General features: G+C 53.7%; 1 protein-coding gene across 1 annotated transcript; it reads left to right on the forward strand.

Annotated features, from left to right (window-relative positions):
- The first annotated feature begins 979 nt into the window (after nt 1-979).
- Nucleotides 980-13,397, forward strand: LRFN1 (leucine rich repeat and fibronectin type III domain containing 1). Its single transcript, XM_055412189.2, has 5 exons — nt 980-1,052; nt 3,471-3,503; nt 5,670-5,724; nt 6,523-7,965; nt 11,674-13,397. The coding sequence occupies exons 4-5, from the start codon at nt 6,560-6,562 to the stop codon at nt 12,569-12,571; spliced, it is 2,304 nt and encodes a 767-aa protein (XP_055268164.1). The 5' UTR covers nt 980-1,052; nt 3,471-3,503; nt 5,670-5,724; nt 6,523-6,559; the 3' UTR covers nt 12,572-13,397.
- Nucleotides 13,398-21,978: the final 8,581 nt, after the last annotated feature.

Genomic DNA, 21,978 nt, shown 5'->3' on the forward strand with positions numbered 1-21,978 from the left:
AATTGGGCATTCTGGAAATCAAGGAGTGCCTTGGAGGGGAGGATGTTCTGGGATCTAATGGGGGTAATTGGAAAAGTCTAGAGTCTCCCATGAGGAAAAGAGTTATATTTGGCACCCCAAGAAGTTAGACATTGTCTAGAGTCTCTACTAGGGGGCAGAGAATTGTTTGAGTTCGAGCGGGTAGAGGGGCATTGAGGGTCCTCAGGAAGGACTGGGATATGGTCTGTGGTCCTGAGTGGCTATAGAACATGGTTTGGGTCCCCCAAGGGAGTAAGACATGATCTGGGGTCTTCCCAGATGTTGACATATGGTCTGGATCCACTCTGGATGTTGGGGTGATCTGGGGTCCCTGAGGGATGAGGTGTGGTCTGGGGGTCCACCTGAATGTTGAGGTATGATTTAGGGTCCCTGGTAGGAGTGCTGTGGACCCTCTTGGATACTGTGGACCGCTGAGATACGGTCTGGGGCCCCCCTAGATTGGGAGGTCTGGTCTAGGGTCCCTGATGGGTGTGGGGCCCAGTCTCAGGTCGCCAAGGAGAGCAGGACGTGTTTGTGGTCCTGGGTGGCTGAGAAACATGGTCTGGGTTCTCAAAGGCGGTAAGACGTGATCTGGAGTCCCCCTGGGCATCGGGACAAGATCCCAGGTCTTCACTGGGGCTGCAAGTGTCCCCATGCCAGTCGGGGCGTGGTCTGGTGGTCTCCGGGGAAGCCGGCTGGGCTGGAGGTGGGGCTGAGGAGGGGTTGGGGGCGGGCCGGCGGCTCCGCAGTGGAGAGGGGTCTGCGGCGGACCTCGGGGCGGGGGTCGGGGGCTCGCGGCCGCCGCGCCCGGCCCCTCGGGTCTGCGCCCCCTCCCCCCTTGCGGCGGCGGCGGCGGCGGGGCTCGGGCGGCGGGCGGCGCGGAGGGCGGAGCTCGGCGGCGGCTCGGGAGGGAGGGCGGGAGGCGGGAGGGAGGCGGCCCCGCGGCACCGCGCCCCCTCCCCCGGCCCTCCCCCCACCATGGCGCGGAGCGAGGCGGCGGCGGCGGGGCCGGGCCCGGGGCCCCCCCGGGCTGGGTGAGCGCGGCCCGCAGCGGCCGGGGAGGCGGCGGGCGGGGGCGCCGGTGTGAGCGCGGGTGTGAGCGTGCGAGCGTGTGAGTGTATGTCCGCGGCGCTGCGGCGGGCCCGGCGTGCGCTCGCGCGGCCCTGTGTGTGCCCGGCGCCGGCGTGTGCGGCGCCCTGCTTGTGTGGCCATCCGGGTGTGTGCCGGGTGTCGAGCCGAGGTGCTGTGTCCGGCCGTGCGTGTGTGTCCCCCCGGGTGGCTGCCCCTTCGGCTGTGTGTCTGGGGGGCTGTCGGGCGCCCATCGGAGGGGCTGTGTGCAGGTGTGTGTGCGTGGGTTGTGTGCCCAGGTGTGGGTTCTCCCCCCTCCCCCCCCCGCGAGTGTGTTCGCGCGGTTAGCTGCTTTGGGTGTTTGTGTCCGGATTGGATGTCCATCCCAGGGTCTGTGTAGCCGGGTGTGCCCGCTCTGGTGTCCATTTGTGTGTGCGTGTGTGTGTCTGCGGGTTGTATGTCTCCAAGGGTGTGTGTCTGTGCGTCCATGTCAGGTTCCCGGCGGGAGGGGGGGGCTGGGGCTCAGCACCTTGTGGGGCCTCTGTGTGGGTTTGGGGGAGGGGAGTTTGCCGCTCCCTCGGTCCATGTCAACTGTGGGGGGGTCCTCGGCGGTCCTTGGGGGAGACGGCCATGTCTTCCCCTTGCTGGTGGCTGGGTGGGGGGGATGGGCAGCCGGTAGGTGGACAGATGGAGGGATGGGAGGCCGAGGGGTGGACAGATGGGCCCGAGGGAGGGACGCAGACCCGGCCCTCTCCCACCCATCCCACCCCAGTCCCCTACCGGCTAGATCTCTGCAGATGGGGCCGGAGGTGCCCACATCCAGATGGCCAGGCTGGGGGACCTTTGGTGGGAGGATTGCCTCTGACCAGGTGCTCTTCAGCTCAGGCCCCCAACCCTCTGAACTCTGACCTGGCTGGGGAAGGGGGTGTGCTGGGAGGGAGGGGTGTTAGGATTTCCTTGGCCTAGGAAGTAGGTGGGGCGGGGGTGCCTCAGGGCTGGGAGGGATGTGTGTCCATGACTGTGTGTGAGTGTGATTCTCTGCCTATCTGTTGAGTCTGCCAGTGGGGTTCAATATTTGTGTGTATTTGTAAGTGTGTAAATCCCTCACAGGGCAGTTATGTGAGCATGTGCCTGTTATGAGTGAACATCTCTGAGTGTCTGTGCAAAGGTGGATCTTTTTGTACCTATGTGCTTGTTTGAGTGTGTATCAGCCTTGTCAGTGTCTGTTCCTCTTGTGGTTCTGTGCATGTGTGTGAGGTGTGTATAGGCTAGTGTGTGCATTTGTGCATCTGTTGGTGTGGGAATGTACCAGCTTTGTGACCGTGCATACTGGGGGTACATGAAGTTGCATGAGTGTGTTGGGTATTTAAGAGCGTGCACCTGTGTATCTTTGTGTGAGTGAGCATCTGTTACATGTGTGTTGGTGAGTGTGCAATGGTAGCTTTGTTATAGATGCATGCACCAGGGGACACAGTTGTGTGTGTACCTCTGTGTGTGAGTGTGCAAGGGAAAAGGCAATGTTGTATGTGTGGTTGTGTGCAGGTGTGTCAACCTCGAGGGTCTGTGTCTGTACTCTGAGTCCATTTGCACATTTGTGTTGGTATCTGAAGAATGGGGTTGTGTATGTTCAAATGCATACGTGCAGGATGATATGTGCACATGTGCCTGTGTCCTTGACATAGGTTGACCCCACTTATGAGCCCAGTGAGATGGGGGCCCATGTGGCATGACCTGTGGTATGCTGGGATCCATGGACACAAGTGTGTCCACATTCCTGACCAAGAGCTTCCAGAGGGCGGGGGCACAGATCATGCTGCTGTGTCCATGGGAATTCAGATACAGAGTCATGGGTTGTGGGCCCATGTGGGTTTTGGCATATCCACATGTGTTGGGGTGACCATGGTCTGATGGCGAAGATGGGAACTTCTGATCCTCCCCCAGCTCCTGCTACTGTTCAGGTCTTTGAAGTTGGGGGACTGGGATGTGAATTCTGGAAGGAGGAGGCTGGGAGCCTAGCATCCTGGGTTTGAAGGAGATAGAGAGCTGAGGGACCAGATTCCTGGATCTTGAGAAAGGAGGAAACTGAGACCTCTACTATTGGGTCTAAGGGAGGGGGAGTGTGGGGATCTCGGTCTTTTGAGCACCCAGAGGACAAAGGACTAAAGTCCTAGACTCTTGGGATTTGGAGGGTGAACAGTCTGGGGCTCAGACTCCTTGATTTCCAGAGGTGACTTCCTGGGTCCACCTGAGACCCTGCAGAACCTATAGCAGAAAGGCTGAGAGAGTGATCACGGCATGGGCTTCTTGGGCTGAGATGGTCTCTGAGGAGGGTCTCGGGAGAGGAGCCAGAAGAATGCTAACAGTGTGCTTTTGTTCCTTTGCAGGTACTGGCCCAGGCCCTGACTGCCTGAAGAGAGGTAAGTGGGGTCCCTCCAGCTGGGGAGAGATGTGAAGTGATTGGGTTTACTCTGAGAGAGCCAGAGGCCTGGAATGCTGCCTTATATGAATTTTAGTGGCAAGTATGGCAGTGTCCTGAGGGGCCAGGTGCCCCCCAGGCTGGGGGTTGGTGACAAGGTCAGGAATGTCTTGTTTGGGTAAGAGCTTCGTAGAACGATGGTGTGGGTGGTAGGTGGTACCTGGAGGTATCCCCTTTTAGGCTGAGTAAAGTGGTCAGTAAAGGGAAGTTTCCTCATGTTAGCAAAGGAGGCAAGAGTTTCCTGACATGAAATGACCCTGCATTTGGATGGTGGCGTGGATATGGTTTACCATTTTGTGTGTGTATGTGCATGTATGTGGGGACATCTGATAATCAGACCTACTGGTGGCTGAGAGAGAGCCAGAGCAAATGATCATTTAATGCTAACAGCAGCTAATATTTATATAGTGTTTACTCTATCAGCAACTATACTGTAAGCATGTTACAGCGGATTGTCTCATTTAATCCTCACAATAATCCTATGAGGTAGGTGCTATCATCCCCATTTGACAGATGAACACACTGAGGCCCAAAGAGAGGAAGTCACGTGGCAGGAAATTGGGGAACCTGGGCAGTTTGGGGCCAGATTCTGTCCGGCAATGCCATGCTGCCTCTCAATAAATGTTAGCTGTTTTCATCACTGTTTCAACTTGAGTCCCACCCTCACTGTGGGCCTTCTGGTTTCATAGATAGTGGTTCTGAGCCCCAGAGAGCTTACAGTCAGGCAGGTGCAGAGCTGTGCCTCCTACTTCAGGAGCACCACCTCCCAGGCCAGGATTTTCTGTCGAATATAGAGCAGTTTCCCAGAGGGCGTGCACAACAATTATTGGTGGCGGGGGGGGGGTGGGGGGGGGTGGGGAGGGTCGCTCAGAGATGAAGCCTCTTTGCCTCTTTTCCTTTTTTCAGCCCCATCTCTCTTCCTCAGTCTCTTTCTTCCGGTTTTCGTCTGTGTGACGCTCTTCTCTTCTGTCTCTCCCTCTCTCCATCCGGATGTCTGAGTCTCGTCTGTGTGGGTCTCCTCCACTCAGATTTTCTCTTTGCCTCTGACTTGCTCCGTCTCTTCACCCGTCTTTCCGATTCTTTCACTTGTTGTCTGTCTCTCTCTGTGTCCGCCAGTTCATCCCTCCCTCCCCCTTGTCTCTCTCTGTCTCTTCTCTCTCTCTGACTCTCTCGGTCCCTTCTCCGTGTCCACAGTCCCCCTTTGCCCGTGGGCTGAAGGATCAGGGCCACATGAGGCCACAGCCCCAAACTGCAGATTCCCGGGAGGTGGGCCAGCAGGGACTGGGGCATGGGGTGGGGTAAAAACAGTGTCAGGGACACCCCCTTCCCATCCTTTCCTCTTCACCCCCCACCCACCCCGTGTTGTGATGGGAGCTGACATGTCGTGGGCTGCAGCTGCCGCAGGGGGAATCCCAGCCGGAAGGTTTTGCCTGGAGCAGAGGCACAGCCTGACTGTATGTGTGTGTGTGTGTGTGTGTGTGTGTGTAGGCATGTATAGGGCCTTGTGTTGTGCCTATTAATGTAAGCATGAAAGTCTGCCCCCTGCTTGGGCCCTCAGCAGAGGCCAGAAGGAAACCGGGCTCAGAGAAGGACTTCCCAAGACTGAGCAGGGAGACTGCTGTTTTCTCAGCCCCTCCCACCTTCAGCACAATCCCTCCTCCCCACTGCTGAAGGTGTGGGGGGGTGTTACCCTTAACAGTTATTGAATATGTACTGTGTGCCTGGCCCTATGCTCTGTGACCCCTATGAATGAGCTTACTGAACTCTTGCAACAATCCAGTGATGATAGTACAATTATCAGACCACTTTACAAATCAGGAAATTATGGCCTAGTCCGGGAAAATCATTGATTTGGGGTCACAGAGTTAGTAAGGTTGGGGGAGCCAGGACTTGAACCTGAGGCTGATTTCAAAGCCCTTGCTCTTAATAATAACGCACATTTCTATGCATGGCACCCACTGGACACTCGATGATGATGATAATAACAGTTATACACTAACATGTATTGAACACATTTTATGTGCCAGGCACTGTTCTGAGTATACTATGCTCATTAATCCAGTTCATCCTCACAAAGGTAAGATCTGTTTTTGTCTCCGTTTTACAGATGAAGAAACCGAGATTCAGAGAGGTTCAGACACTTGCCCGAGATCACACAGCTAGTAAGTGTCAGAGCTGGGATCTGAACCCAGGGAGTGTGGCTTTGAAATCCATGACTTTAAACCCTAGTCAGCAGTGATTTTTCAAAATATTTAGTGGGTACTAGCTGATCGCCGAAGAATTGATGCTTTTGAACTGTGGTGCTGGAGAACTCTTGAGAGTCCCTTGGACTGCAAGGAGATCCAACCAGTCCATTCTAAAGGAGATCAATCCTGGGTGTTCATTGGAAGGACTGATGCTAAAGCTGAAACTCCAATACTTTGGCCACCTCATGTGAACAGTTGACTCACTGGAAAAGACTCTGATGCTAGGAAGAATTAGGGGTGGGAGGAGACGGGGATGACAGAGAATGAGATGGCATCACCAACTTGATGGACATGAGTTTGAGTGAACTCCGGGAGTTGGTGATGGACAGGGAGGCCTGGCGTGCTGTGATTCATGGGGTCGCAAAGAGTCGGACACGACTGAGCGACTGAACTGAACTGAACTGAGAAGGCACAGTCCAGGCCAGATGTCATCCCTCTGGTTGAGAGATCATGAGAGGTCTGGGAGCTCCTGGAAGAGGGGCAGAGGTGGGGTTAGACACTCAGAGATGGGGCAGTGGTAATTTACCAAGCAGCATGGAAGTGATGTGATCTGTTCACAAGTGCATGCCAACTGATGGTCAGTTCTGTCACTGTCCTACAGGACCTGGTTGTCAGGAAGGGACAGACATAGGTCAGACTCCAAGCAGGACGTCCCAGGGTGGCCAGGCAGGTGGTCAAGCCCTACACCTGGCTGACCCTTCTCCTTCTTTGCAGATCTTACCTCCCGCTCCTCCCGCCTCCCCCCTGCACCATGGCTCCGGGCCCATTCTCCTCAGCGCTCCTCTCGCTGCCGCCTACTGCCCTGCCCTTTCTGCTGCTCCTCTGGGCAGGGGCATCACGGGGCCAGCCCTGCCCTGGCCGCTGCATCTGCCAGAACGTGGCGCCCACGCTGACCATGCTGTGCGCCAAGACCGGGTTGCTCTTCGTGCCGCCGGCTATCGACCGGCGCGTGGTGGAGCTGCGGCTCACCGACAACTTTATCGCGGCCATCCGCCGCCGAGACTTCGCCAACATGACCAGCCTGGTACACCTCACCCTCTCCCGGAACACCATTGGCCAGGTGGCGGCCGGCGCCTTTGCGGACCTGCGCGCCCTCCGCGCCCTGCACCTCGACAGCAACCGGCTGGCAGAGGTCCGAGGCGACCAGCTCCGGGGTTTGGGCAACCTCCGCCACCTGATCCTGGGCAACAACCAGATCCGCCGGGTGGAGTCGGCCGCTTTCGACGCCTTCCTGTCCACCGTGGAGGATCTGGATCTGTCCTACAACAACCTGGAGGCCCTGCCCTGGGAGGCCGTGGGCCAGATGGTGAACCTGAACACCCTCACGCTGGACCACAACCTCATCGATCACATCGCCGAAGGGACCTTTGTGCAGCTTCACAAACTGGTTCGCCTGGACATGACCTCCAACCGCCTGCATAAGCTGCCCCCTGATGGGCTCTTCCTGAGGTCCCAAGGTCCGGGACCCAAGCCGCCCACGCCGCTCACGGTCAGCTTCGGCGGCAACCCCCTGCACTGCAACTGTGAGCTGCTGTGGCTGCGGCGGCTGACCAGGGAAGACGACCTGGAGACATGTGCCACGCCGGAGCACCTCACTGACCGCTACTTCTGGTCCATCCCGGAGGAGGAGTTTCTGTGTGAGCCTCCGCTGATCACGCGGCAGGCGGGCGGCCGGGCCCTGGTGGTGGAGGGCCAGGCGGTCAGCCTGCGGTGCCGCGCCGTGGGGGACCCTGAGCCCGTGGTGCACTGGGTGGCACCCGACGGGCGTCTGCTGGGGAACTCGAGCCGGACCCGGGTCCGGGGGGATGGGACCCTGGATGTAACGATCACCACCTTGCGGGACAGCGGCACCTTCACTTGCATCGCCTCTAATGCCGCCGGGGAAGCCACCGCACCCGTGGAGGTGTGCGTGGTGCCTCTGCCTCTGATGGCGCCCCCGCCTGCTGCCCCGCCACCTCTCACGGAGCCTGGCTCCTCGGACATCGCCACACCTGGCAGACCTGGAGCCAATGAGTCGGCGGCTGAGCGCCGGCTTGTGGCCGCGGAGCTCACGTCCAACTCTGTGCTCATCCGCTGGCCGGCCCAGAGGCCCGTGCCTGGCATCCGCATGTACCAGGTGCAGTACAACAGCTCCGCAGACGACTCCCTTGTCTACAGGTGGGTGTTAGAGTCCCTGTCCCTCCTCCTGCCGCAGGGGCCTTCCCTCTGCCTCCCTAGGCCTTCTTGCTCAGCTGGGGTTCTAGATGGGCTTGTAGAGTGGTCTCTGGCTCCCATTTGCCCTATTTCCATCTCTTATTTCTTGTCTTTGTTTTCCACATCTTGCAAATCCTCCTGGAGCACGCACAAATCACGATGAATGCACCCAGTATGGTCCCTGCTCTCATGGGGCCCAGGGTCTACATCACTGCTCACCAAAGTTGTTTGATCATCTACCTTGTCAGTTAGACATTCTTAGAGCAGGAAATATACTCACACATATATAGTTACAGTTGCATTTATATTTAGAAGTCACATACAAGGCTACTGTATCAACACATTGGGTACAATATAGAAATAGAAAAGTATGAGAAAAGGATGTAAGTTGTTTCCACCATCCATTGGGTTAGAAGCCATTGCCCTGGTGTGGACAGATCCCTATGGTGTAGACCAACGTTAAAGAGGTACTTTTCCCCCATCATCTCTGATTTTCTCTTGCTCTCACTTCTGTCTATCTGTACCTTCTCTCCCTCCTGCTCTCATGAGGAACTAAGCCCCTACTATGTGCCAGACCCTCAGCTGAGTGGGAGAGACACAAGGAGACCAAAAGACCAAGCCCTGTCCTAGGGAGCTCACAGCCCAGAGGAAGGAGGCAGAGAGTATGTGATTTATTTCAGTCTTGGCTTTGCCTCGTCTCTCCACCTCGGTAGTGTGGCTCACAGCAATTGACCTGGCACCCAGCGGGCGTTCGCTCGGTGGCTGTGGGCTCTGCGTACATCTCTGCTTTGTCCTGGCTCTGCCTCCCTTAGGCACATTGCAGAGTGCTTGCTGAATGTTTAATCCTTTGTATGACATACCTTGGGTGCTCCAGAGGGGGTGGAGCCATTTCCTCACCTGTGGGCAGCTCCTGATCTTGTGGTTGCTTAGACCCACACCAAGAAGCCTGCCTCTTGGCTTCCATCTTCACCTCACCCAGGGTTCTCTTGGCCATGGTCCTGGCACACAGTGGGCACTTCCTGTCGTTGGTTGAATGAGGTGATGCCTTCCTTTTCTCTTGTCTCTGTCATGCTCATTTTCTTTTCATTTTGAATTTGGTCACCAAACACTGACTAAATGCCTACTGTGTGCCAGTTCCATGCTGGGCCCTGGGCCTACTGAGATGGATAAGACACTGGCCCAGTCTTAAAAACATTAGGGCAAACAAATGGAGAAAACAAAACCAAAGGATACTACTCCATTTGACCTTCCCAACTTCACTGTGAGGCAGCTATGATCCCCTCTCCCATTTTATAGACAGGAAAACTGAGGCTCAGTGGGAGAAGTCACTTGTTCAAGGTCACACAGAAAGAGACAGAACCAAGATTCCAGCTCTTACCCTTCTAACTCCCAATTCTGCCCTTTTTACATTGAACGCTTGTTTATCAGGCGACTACTGTTTGCCAGGCAGGGATTAGGGGAGAGGGATAATAGATTTGTGTAAACAGCTCCTGGTTTCTGTGATTCTTCACCTCTTTCTTTTTTCCTTCTTCCTCTAACTCGTGGTCACTACATGGTGGGATAGAGGGAGGTTCATGGGCCCCCAGACCCAGCATTTCTGCAGATGTTGATGGCTCTCTGTCTCCAACTGGGCAACAGACCCTAGGACTCTTCCCTTCCCCTCAGGGCTACACAGTCCCAGTCCTCTGTCCCTCATTGCAGGCGCCTGTGCTACAGCACTGCAGGGGTTAAATCCCTCACTGCTGCCATGGGAGGAGGTGACAACCAACCAGAAGCCTGCTCTGCGGCTTGCTTGGGCCTTACAGCCAATTAGAGACACATGGGCTTAAGCTTTCTTAAGGAGCCAGCCTCTGTCCTTGAAAAGGGGGGAGTCCCTAGCAACTGGTTATTTTAGGGGAAGGAGCAAAAGGAGCCCAAGACTCTGAGAGGGAAGACAAGAGGAAGAGGAAGACTTACAGCCAGGGACCCAAGGTTGGATGGAGTTGGTGCCGGGGGCAGGGGGGGCAGTGGTCTGGGAAATGGCAGGCAGGGGGAGAGTCGGAGAGGTGGTGGGCCCCTGACATGCAGTCTTTTGGGGGGAGGATGGCTCTTGGTGATGGCGGAAACTTCTGGAGGTGGGTTTCAGGACCAGAAGGTGGTGTGGCTGGAGGGAAGGTGATGCTTCTGAAAGGTAAGAGGCCTGAGGAGGTGGGGGCATGGCCTGTAAAGGAGGTGGTGCTCCCACAGCATGGTCCCCACGCAGATGAAGAGGCGGTTCATGTCTCTGATGACCCACTAAGAGCTTTGTGGGAGAGGAGAGCCTGTGAGATTGAGTGCATGCAAATCTATGTGGGTGTGGCAGTCCCAGCTTAGCCAACATTGAACATGGAAGGGATGTGCCCAACAGAAGAGGGGCAAGGCCCAGGGGAAATGGTTCTTATAGGCGGGGAGGAAAGCAACTGGTAGGAGAGTGTGAGCCACAGCAAAGCCAGCATTGGGTGGGACGCCAGCTGTTAATGAAATTATTAAGTGCCAGGCTTTGGGGACTTCACACCATCTCTATGGGGTAGGAATTCTTAATAACCTCAGTGGGGGAAATGAGACACAGAGAGATTAAGAAACTTGCTTGAGGTCACAGAGCTAGCAAGCAGCAGAAGAGAAACTCAAACTCTGGCATCATGGCTCTGAGACTTTGTCAGCTCAACCACTTCTCTACACTGCCTTGTTTGAGAGCAGGGGTCCATGGCAAGAAAGGGGCATGTTTTCTTGGCTACATTTGCCCCAATTATGGATGAAACTTACCTGGGAGCACGGTGTAGTGACTTCAGGTAGTATAGGGCAGGGTGTGCACATAAAGTGGTTGCCTCTGATATCTAGGTACAGTGCATGACGTGCAAAGAGTGGACATGGTCCTAGGCCCAGTAGGGGAACCATCTCCCCTGGGCCATTGTGGGTTGTGGCTTGGAAGGCACTTGTCAATCAGAAGGGAAGTGGCCTTTAGCCCTGGCCCCTTGGTGGGCAGGAATATGTAGTGGAGGGGCTTGGAAATTGTCTGATATGATAGATGCTGCTAGGAGAGGTGTATGTATACCCAAGGCTGGGATATGCAGATGAGGGGGAATGGTCTGTATCATGTTTTCCTTGAAGGGGTAGGAACATGTAGAAGAGAGGAACTAGAAGAGCATCCATTGTCCCAGTAGGAGTAAGACTGGGAGTATGAGGTAACCTGCTAGTCCACCCCAGTGAGAGTGAGGTTTGCAGGTAACGGGGCATAGCCTGTAGTATCCATCCTCTTAAACGGTGGGAATATGTAGATAAGAGCGCTTGAATGGCACTTGTCCCAGTAGGAATGAGACACTGCTAGGGAGCAAGCCCCTTGAGAGCAGGGGATAAAAGCTGTAGCATTCCTCCCTGGCAGGGGCCAGGATATATAGATGAGGGGAGACGAATGGCTGAAATTTGCCGTGAAACACGGGTGGGGAGTGGGTGGGGCATGCAGATAAGGGGCGTGGCCTATATCCAAGGTCCTGAGAGGGTGGGAATTTGTTGCTTGAGTGGCTGCTGTTGTCCCAGAGGGGGTGAGACACTGGTAGGGAGGCATGCATAGGTCCGCACGGGCGGTGGGGACATGCAAGTGAAGCAGCCTGGTTCAGAGTGGAGCTAACCCCGCGCTGATCCCGCCCCCTCCTGCAGGATGATCCCATCCACCAGCCAGACCTTCCTGGTGAATGATCTGGCAGCGGGCCGCGCCTACGACCTGTGCGTGCTGGCCGTCTACGACGATGGGGCCACGGCGCTGCCGGCCACCCGAGTAGTGGGCTGCGTGCAGTTTACCACCGCTGGGGATCCCGCACCCTGCCGCCCGCTAAGGGCCCATTTCTTGGGCGGCACCATGATCATCGCCATCGGGGGTGTCATTGTCGCCTCCGTCCTCGTTTTCATCGTTCTGCTCATGATCCGCTACAAGGTCTACGGCGATGGGGATGGCCGCCGAGTCAAGGGCACCTCCAGGTCGCCTCCGCGGGTCAGCCACGTGTGCTCGCAGACCAACGGCGCAGGCGCAACGCAGGCCCCGCCCCCGCCGGCGCCCGACCGCTACGAGGCGCTGCGAGAGGTGGCGGCTGCGGCGGCGGCCGTCGAGGCGAAGGCCCCGGAGGCCGACATGGCTTCTGCGGAAACGGAGGCGGTCCTTGGACGTTCCCTGGGCGGCTCGGCCACCTCGCTGTGCCTGCTGCCATCCGAGGAAACCTCCGGGGAGGAGTCCCGGGCCGCGGTGGGCCCTCGGAGGAGCCGTTCCGGGGCTCTGGGACCGTCCGCTTCACCGCCCCCCACTTTAGCTCTGGTTCCTGGGGGAGCCCCGGCCCGGCCGAGGCCTCAGCAGCGTTATTCGTTCGACGGGGACTACGGGGCGCTCTTCCAGAGCCACAGTTACCCGCGCCGCGCCCGGCGGACAAAGCGCCACCGGTCCACGCCGCACCTGGACGGGGCCGGAGGGGGCGCGGCCGGGGAGGACGGAGACCTGGGGCTGGGCTCCGCCAGGGCGCGCCTGGCCTTTACCAGCACCGAGTGGATGCTGGAAAGTACCGTGTGAGCGGCGGGCGGGCGGGCGCCGGGACGCCTGGGTGCCGCGGACAAACGCCCAGCCCCCCTGACGCTTAGGGCAGGATTTGGGGGTGCAAGCGCCGAGCCAACACGTCGGACTGGAGAGGGAGAAGCACCCTTCTCCCTGGACAGGGGGGCGGGCTTCCTGGGCCGTGGCTCGAGGCCACGCACCCGCGCTCAGGGGGGTTTGAGGGCGGGCCGCTGGGCTCCCCTCCCCCGTGGACTCCAAGCCCCCCTCCTGCCCCTCCCCCCGCGCGCTCGCGGACCTCGCTGGAGCCGGTGCCTTACACAGCGAAGCGCGGGGAGGGGCAGGGCCCCCCCGAAACTGCAGCACTGAGACACGAGCCCCCTCCCCCGGCCCGGGACCCGGGGCAGGGGCGAGGGGCCCATTTCACGTATCTGGCTGGACTAGATCCTATTCTGTCCCGCGGCGGCCTCCAAAGCCCCCCCACCCCATTCAATTCCCTGGTCCCGTCGTCGGGTCTGGTTTGGGGTCCCCTTTTCTCTGTTCCCCTCGTTTGTCTCTGCCCCGCCCTCTGTCATCTCTGTCTTATGTCCCTCCCTGTTCGTCTCTTTTTTCTCTGTCCCGTCGTCTGTTCTCCCTCTGCCCTTCCGTATGGCGTCCAGCCTCCTTGTCTCACCAGATTATCTCCCCTGGTACACAATTCTCCCGGGCAGGTCCCACCGGAAGGACCAGACTCTCCCCGACTCCTTCCTCTTACTCCCAAGTGAATCCCCACAGGAAACAAAATCCGAAACCAAATCCCCCTCGCTACCGGAGCCGGGACCCTCCGCCGCAGGAGAATTAAATTTTTTCTGTGTCTGAGGCCGCTCTGCTGACCTCTGTGTGCGTTCCTGTCTCTCGGTAGGTTGGGGGCGGGCGTGGCCTAGATTACAGCGCTAGGACTGTTAAGTGAAACTAAAGGTAGGACGGCTGACCGCGACCAGGGAGGTTTGGTTTCCTACCCTTTGAGAGACTTAGAGGTGGGGAATAATATATAAAAAACAAAAACAATAGCTAAGGTTTAATGAGTGCTTACTATTGCCAAGCACTTAAAACGTTTAATCGTCACAACCACCCTAGGACATCAGTACCATGACCCCATTTTATAGATGAGAAAACTGGGGTCCAGAAGTAAAGCAACTTGCTCCAGGTCGCATAACCAGAAGGTAACAAAATTGGGATTTAAAACGGCAGGCAGCCTTCTGAGCCTTTAGTGCCCAGCAACTAGGGAGTGTTCATTTTCCACATAGGCACTGTGCTAAGCACAGCTCATCTCTCTGAGGTCCGACAGCTGTTGGAGGTCGATACACTTGGCCCCATTTTACAGACAGGAATCTACACCAGGGAGAAGTGAAGTCACTTGCCCAATGCTCCCCTGGTGAAGAAATAGGAGAGTTGGCAATTTGACCTCAGTATCTGTTCCACTCTACTATAAAATGTAGCCTCTGATGTCTGTGTCTGGACGCTGGGGAATGGCCCCAAGGACCTTAATTAGCTGAGCCTGGGTATCAAAAGCCAGCCTGGTGGGAGAGGGGACATGGGAAAGGGCTCACGGGTCACACTGTCTGGAACCTGAGGGATCTTAGAAGGTAGAGAAGGGGTCTACTTGAGGGCACAGAGGTGGGCGTGGGCGGGGGTGGGGGGAGTTTCTCAGACAAGGGTGTGGGCTGCAGCTGGGGAAGGAGGGAAGCTTTTTTTTTGGGGGGGGTGGATGGGTCCTGCAGTGAAAACTTTTCTGATCCTGGGGAAGAAGGAAGAAGGCTTCATGCCAGCCAGGAGCCTCCTGAGGCCTGGGGAGGAGGAGAGAAAGACAGAAATAGAAACGGAGCAGGAGGGAGGGGGATGGATCTGGGCAGACAGGGTGGGAGGCAGCAAGGACAGAGGCACTAGAGAATCACAGGCCCGCATCACCCAGTGGCCCAGCTGCACTTATCTATCTCAGTCATCACGACTCCTTGGTACTGAGGGCTTCCCACACACCAGCCGTGGTGCTCACAAACCCTCCCTGAAGCATGAATAGAGCGTGCAGCTCAGCCCCTGGCACAGAGCACAAAACGGACTTACTCAGAGAGGAAGCGTGATCACGTCTATACTCCAAAACAGATGTGTGCACCCTCTTATTTATTTTAGACTAGGTAAGTTGATTTATTTAGAGGGAAACACACTCCACAGAGTGTGGGCCATCTCAGAAGGTGAGAGGCCTTGTGCACCCCTTTTTCTAGACAAGGAAACAAGTTCAGACAGGTAAGCAGCTTGCCCAAGATCATGCAGTCTGTAAATGGCACAGCCATGATTGGAGAATTTACTGCCTTCTTATCCTGCACACCTAACCGTCTGACTGTATTGTCTCTGCTCCAACTGATAAAGCTTTACTGAGCATGTGCTATGTACCTGGCTCTGTGCAGGGGATACCGCAATGAACAAAACAGATGAAACAAGAGACCCCTGCCCCATGGAGCTTATATTCTAGAGGCAGGAGACAGTAATCAAGCGAGTAAATTATGAGTGTCTGGTAGTGAATAAGTGTCACATGGAGAATGAAAACATTCTCAGTTTGATGGGGGACTTCCCTGATGGACCAGTGGTTAAGACTTCCCCACTCCCAATGCAGGGGGCCAGGGTTCAATCCCTGGTCAAAGATATCAACCTGTAGGCTGCAGGTGCAGCAGAAAAAAAAAACCAGGGTGATGGGATGGAATGACTGAGAGGTTTATTTTATTCATTTCTTGGGGTATAGTTGCTTTACAATATTGTGTTAGTCTCTGCTGTACATCAAAGGGAATCAGCTACAGGTATACACACATCTTCCTCTTGGACCTCCCACCACCCCATCCCACCCATCTAGGTCACCACAGAGCACTGAGCTGAGCTCCTTGCACTATTTAGCAAGATCCCACTATCTCTTTTATACACATGGCTATGCTCATGTGTCAATCCCAATCTCCCAATTCACCCTCCCCCCAGTCAAGCCCCTGTATCCACATGTCCATTCTCTACATCTGGGTGAAAGACTTATTTTAGACTGGAAGGTCAAGGAAGGTGATATGGGAGCTGAGAAAAATCCACTGTGGAAAGAGCCAAGGAAGAGCATTCCTGGCAAAGAGAATAGCATGTGCAAAGGCCCTGAGGCAGGAGTGTGCTTAGTGTGTTGGAGGCAGTGTGTCTGGACTGGAGTAAGGGGGAGAGTGAGAGGAGAGCAAGTGGGAGAGGTAAGCAGGGAGCAGCTTCTGCTGAGCCTTGTGGGCTGTGGTCAAGAGTCAAGATTTTATTCTCAACTGTGGGTTTCACCTGGGGCAGTATTTGGCTTGACTTCTATGAAGAACTCAGCTTTGACTGAGGTATGCCTGTCTTCACGGCAAAATCAGGAACTGCCACCTCAGAACTTGGCATGTATCCTTTGACATATTTGGGGCCCATGTGGTCCCTAGGTCAGCCCTTTGAATGATAGCCCCCCACCTTCCTCTGTAACATCAGGCCTTTCATTTAACAGAGAAGTATTCATCAATGGCAGTGACATTCCCCTACCCACACCCCCCTGCCCAAACTGAGAGCTTTAAACCCAAGGAATAGGGACATTAGGTGAGACAGGGCATGATATCATTCAAGGGGAGTGTTGGAGCATCTCCTCTGTGTCTGGCCCTGTGCTGAACACTGAAGATCCAAAAGTGACCCAGACAGCTCCAGTCCTTGCCCTCTTGAAGCTCAGACAGACAGATGGCAATAGGGCTGTGATGTGAGAAACATAAAGCCTATCAGAACACAGAAGAGTTGCCTGACCCTGCCCAGAGGTTCAGGGAAGTGTATTAGCCAGAGTCTTGGCTACAAGTGAAAGAAAGTCAGCTTAATTTGATTAGGTGTAAAAAAAAAAAAGTGCATTTGTTGGCTCTAGAGCTAGGAAGGAGGCAATTAAGGGCAAAACTATAAGGAATTTGACCTTAGAGACTGGAACCGAGACTCAACTCCATCAGGACACTCTTCCCATTCATTTCTCTTCTCCACTTGTCTCAGCTCAGATGTGTCCCCTTCCATTGCATGTAGCGGGGAAAGTCGCTATTTATTTACAGACACAGACTCAATCCTTCTAGCACCATAGCCCTGAGGTAAAATGGCAGAATCTCCTCTGGTCCTAAATAAAAGTAAACCCCAGGGAAGGGCTCTGGTTGGTTTGACTAGGGTCATATGCCAACCCTGCGTTGATTGGGCTGTCCAAGGGAATGGAATGCTTTGATTGGCCAGATTGCAGTCACATGTTCAGATTGTGTGGCTCTGGGAGAAGAGGGGAGAGCTAAAAATACTAGATTGAACCATATGAAATTGCCAATTCTGTAGGTTAGAAATGGCAGAATACTGGCAATTTCATCGGTTGAAATGAAATAGTCACCAGAAAAGTAGGATGGTGAAACTTGTTGGGTATGTAAAAGCAATAGAAACCCCAGGGTACCACTCAGAAGAATTTTTGGAGGAGGAAGTGATATTACTGAGACATAGGGAATGAGTAGAAATTAGATGAAGACATAGTGGTGATGGGAGAGTAGGGGGGACATGTCCCAAGCAGATGGAACAGCTTATGCAAAGGCTGGCATGAGGGAGTTACAAGGGAAGACTTGTCATTGTACTCTGGAGATGGAGTGCTGTGATTGGGCAAACCTGAGTCGTGTGTCCAACCAATGAGCGAGTGAGGAAGGCAGCTCATGCCCCAAAGGAAAATTGAGAAGCTTTACCAGGAGACAGGGATTCTGGGCAGGCAAAACCAAAATATATCCAGTTCAAAATTTCTTTTTTAGGCCTTGGCATCTCCAAGCAGAGGTTTGCAATCTTATTTCAATTACACCACTCATGTCTGAACTCAGACTTGTCTTACATGATTCAAATATTTACTATCGAATAATAATTGGCCACTTTTTCTGGGTTTTGGCTGGGCATATAGAGATGGACTTTTGAGGATACATTAGGCTGCAAGAAACAAAACCTAATTAACATGACTCAAGACGTTTGCTTATCTCAGTTTTCCTACGCATTTTCCTATTCCTTTGTTCCACCTTCCTTAGAAGAACAATCTAGGCTTGTTGCCTTATGGTCACAAAATGGCCACCACAGCTTCAAGTCTTTCATCCTCATATGAATGAACTAAGCAGGAAGGAAAGGAACAAATGGAAGAATTTTCTCTCTGCTGGAGAAGAAAAAAATCCTAAAAAAAAAAAAAAGCAGCAATAAATGCAGGTATGGGGCTTAACCTCTGGCAATTGTTTTCAATTATTTACATAAATTAGTTTATTTCATGGCCCTTCCACTGCAGAGGCAGGTGGTTCACACTGGGCCTTCTCTAATTTCATAATCCATAGAATCTGTGAGCATAGTAAGATATTTGTTGTTTCATTCCTTTATGTTTAGGGTGTTTGTTATAACTTGGAGGATATGGTTGTGTGAAAGCTGGAGCCATGGCTGCCATTTTGAGATCATGAGGTAGCCAGAGTAAGAGTCTGTCAACCGAGATGGAAGGAATCTGGTTTCCCAGTGACCTTATTAAGTGAATGAATGAATGAGTCTGAGAACTGCTCTGCCAACTCACTTTTTATTATGTGTGATAATACATTCATTTCTGTTCTGCCCTTTTGAGTTGGGTTTCTGACACCTATTATAGGATAAAGAATCCTGATATAGACTTCTATCTGTCCTAGGTACACATGGAAAAGAGAGATACACATTTCACAGACAGGGAAAGGCTTATAAACATGTGCACAAATACACATGCACTTACACACATGTGGGCATGAATATGCTGCTATGCATCTTCAGACTCCGGTTTGGGCAGATACTCGCTTGGATGCATATACACAGTCACAGAAGGCAGGCACACACAAGTGTATGCACCCTGTAATGAATTTTGCTTGCACCACACAGACATCCACACTCAGTCACAGACCCACAATAACACACACACACACACTCAAGGATTCACTTATTGCAGAAGGTTCCAACTCCTTACAGTTTATTTCTGCAGCTCAATAAATAAGGGGTGAGGGACTTTCCTGGTGTTCTAGTGGCTAAGACTCTGCACTCCCAATACAGGGAGCCCAGGTTCGATCCCTGGTCAGGGAACTAGATCCCACATGCCACAACTAAGAGTTCAAATGCCATAGCTGAGAGTTCACATGCTGTAACTAAAGATCCTGCATGCTGCAATGAAGATGGAAGATCCCATGTGCTGAAACTAAGACCAGTGCAGCCAAATAAATACATATTTTTTAAAAAGGGGGTGAGAAGAAATATCTTCAGGCAGGACTGGGGTTAATGCATAAAGAAGGTCTCGGGTCTCAGATGGGCTGAGAGTAGGTCCAGGTTCTCAGATGCACACGTCTCTTCTGGTGACACAATTCACATCCCAAGTGAGAAGGTGGAAGAGGTTGAATGTGGCAGGCCTTGAGGCTGTCTTGAGACTCCTGTAGGAGAGATGAGAAGTTTCCCACTGATGCCCAGTTTCCCATTGCCTAGGCATCAGCCTCCACCTTATCCAGGGCCCAGACATTCATCCTTTGCCAGGGTCAGCCGTCTCTGGGGCCTCCTGGAGCTGTTGCAGCCAGTGCTGGAAGAAGCCCTGGGGCCTGCAGCCTGCTGCGGGGTGAGCCCAGACCCAAGCACAGAAAAGGGTGATGTGTGAGATAGGACTTGGGACAGAAAGGTGAGGTCCCATCTGCCCAGAACCCACAGACCCAGCCCAGGTGCCCCGGGCACTCACACAGGCCTGGAGCTTGGAGTGGTTGGAGTATTGTGAGAAGGGGCTGCCCCAGGGCATGGTCCAGGGATGAGGTAATCACGGCCCCCAGGACCCTTCAGGATCAGGACCAGCTCTGCCCCTAAGGCTCCGGGGCGCTCCCACACCTGAGAGCTGAGAGAGAACAGGTGAGGTGGAATGGTGAGGAAGGATAGCCAAGAATGCTCAGTGAGGTGGAGACAGGGAATCCAGCGGAGGAGGGCAGGTGATATGAGACACACGATGCGGACAGGTGATGGGATGGGTTACGAGGGAGCGAGTAGAGGGGAACACTGCAAGGAGACTGTTGAAGGGGGTACAGGTGAGGCAGAACGAGAGGGGAAGAGACGGGGGTGGGGGGAAACTGAAATAGGGACAAATGAAAAGTGACTCACGGGAGGGGTCACAGACGTTTGAAGAGGCGGGGATGGAGAGGGACCGAGGCGGGAGTCAGTGGTGAGGGGAAGAGGGCGTCAGTGTTGAGAGTAGATGGTGATGGGGGCGCAGGGCAAGGGGCCCACGTTGGGGACAGAGCTGGGAGAGGAAAGGAGAAATGAGAAGGAAATAGGTAAGAGGGCAGGTGAGAGGGACAGGAAAGTGGACCCCGGGGAGGAACAGGGACAGGGTCAGGGGAGCATTTGAGGAGGGACAGGGGCGCAGGACAGATGAGGAAAGACCAGAGGAAGGGAAGTACAGATGAGATAAAGGAGGTGGGAGGCCACCTGCAGAGCTAGAGCTAGAGGGTGGGGTGGGGCCAGGTGAGGGCAGGTGGGCCTGACTCTTCCAACTCACCTGCAGGTGCTTCAGGTCCCGGGTCCTGGGGAAGAGGTAGGAGGTGCAGTCCCAGTCCTTCTGCAAGAGCGAGTCTTCCTAGAGAGCAAGGGCAAGGTCGGATCACAGCGGGAGGGTTGGAGGCTAACATCGAGGATGAAAGTCTAGTAGGAGGGTTTGAGTTTAACCCTTAGGCGAGAGGAAAGGGGTTGTGCCCTGCCAAGTCACAGTCGTTTCCAGCTCTCTGTGACTCCATGGACTGTGGTCCACCAGGCTTCTCTGTCCATGGGATTCTCCAGGCAAGAATACTGGAGTGGGTTGCCATGCTCTTCTTCAGAGGATCTTCCTGACTCAGGGATCGAACCCGAGTCTCTTAAGTCTCCTGCACTGGCAGGTGGGTTCTTTACTGCTAGTGCCACCAGGGAAGCCTGAGTCGAGAGATTTAGTCAGTTCGGTTTAGTTGCTCAGTCGTGTCTGACTCTTTACGACCCCATGGACTGCAGCATGCCAGGCTTTCCTGTCCATCACCAACTCCTGGAGCTTGCTCAAACTCATGACCATTGAGTTGGTGATGCTATTCAATGATCTCATCCTCTGTCATCCTCTTCTCCTCCCACCTTCCATCTTTCCCAGCATCAGGGTCTTTTCCAGTGAGTCAGTTCTTCCCATCAGTGGCCAAAGTATTGGAGTTTCAGCTTCAGCATCAGTCCTTCCAATGAATATTCAGGACTGATTTCCTTTAGGATGGACTGGTTGATTCTCCTTGCAGTTCAAGGGACTCTCAAGAGTCTTCTCCAACACCACAGTTCAAAAGCATCAATTCTTTGGCACTCAGCTTTCTTTATAGTCCAACTCACATCCATACATGATTACTGGAAAAACCATAGCTTTGACTAGATAGATCTTTGTTGGCAAAGTAATGTCTCTGCTTTTTAATATGCTGCCTAGGTTGCTCATAGCTTTTCTTCCAAGGAGTAAACGTCTTTTAATTTCATGACTGCAGTGATTTTGGAGCCCCCAAAATAAAGTCTGTCACTGGTTCCATTGTTTCCCCATATATTTGTCATGAAGAGATGGGACTGGATGCCATAATCTTAGGTTTCTAAATGTTGAGTTTTAAGCCAACTCTCTCACTCTCCTCTTTCACTTTCATCAAGAGGCTCTTTAGTTCTCTTCACTTTCTGCCATAAGGGTGGTGTCATCTGCATATCTGAGGTTATTGATATTTCTCCCGGCAATCTTGGTTCCAGATTGTACTTCATCCAGCCCAGCATTTCACATGATGTACTTTGCATATAAGTTAACTAAACAGGGTGACAATATATTATCTTGACCTATTCCTTTCCCAATTTGGAACCAGTCTGTTGTTCCATTTCTGGTTCTAACTGTTGCTTCCTGACCTGCATACATATTTCTCAGGAGGCAGGTCAGGTGGTCTGGTATTCCCATTTCTTGAAGAATTTTCCACAGTTTGTTGTGATCCACACAGTCAAAGGCTTTGGCATAGTCAATAAAGCAGAAATAGATGTTTTTTGGAACTCTCTTGCTTTTTCCACGATCCAGTGGATGTTTGCAATTTGATCTCTGGTTCCTCTGCCTTTTCTAAATCCAGCTGGAACATCTGGAAGTTCATGGTTCATGTACTGTTGAAGCTTGGCTTGGAGAATTTTGAGCATTACTTTGCTAGCATGTGAGATGAGTACAATTGTGTGGCAGTTTGAACATTCTTTGGCATTGCCTTTCTTTGGGATTGGAATGAAAACTGAACTTTTCCAGTCCTGTGGCCACTGCTGAGTTTTCCAAATTTGCTGGCATATTGAGTGCAGTACTTTCACAGCATCACCTTTCAGGATTTGAAACAGCTCATCTG

Source organism: Moschus berezovskii, chromosome 22, assembly GCF_049115385.1.
Source record: "Moschus berezovskii isolate FMDL1 chromosome 22, NW_MosBer_1.0, whole genome shotgun sequence".
Lineage (NCBI taxonomy): Eukaryota > Metazoa > Chordata > Mammalia > Artiodactyla > Moschidae > Moschus > Moschus berezovskii.

Bases quoted from the DNA above. Each gene is read 5' to 3' on its own strand.
- LRFN1 (XM_055412189.2), top strand. From the start codon at position 6,560: ATGGCTCCGGGCCCATTCTCCTCAGCGCTCCTCTCGCTGCCGCCTACT. The intron at 7,966-11,673 runs GTGGGTGTTAGA...CCCCTCCTGCAG, and splicing joins GACGACTCCCTTGTCTACAG to GATGATCCCATCCACCAGCC.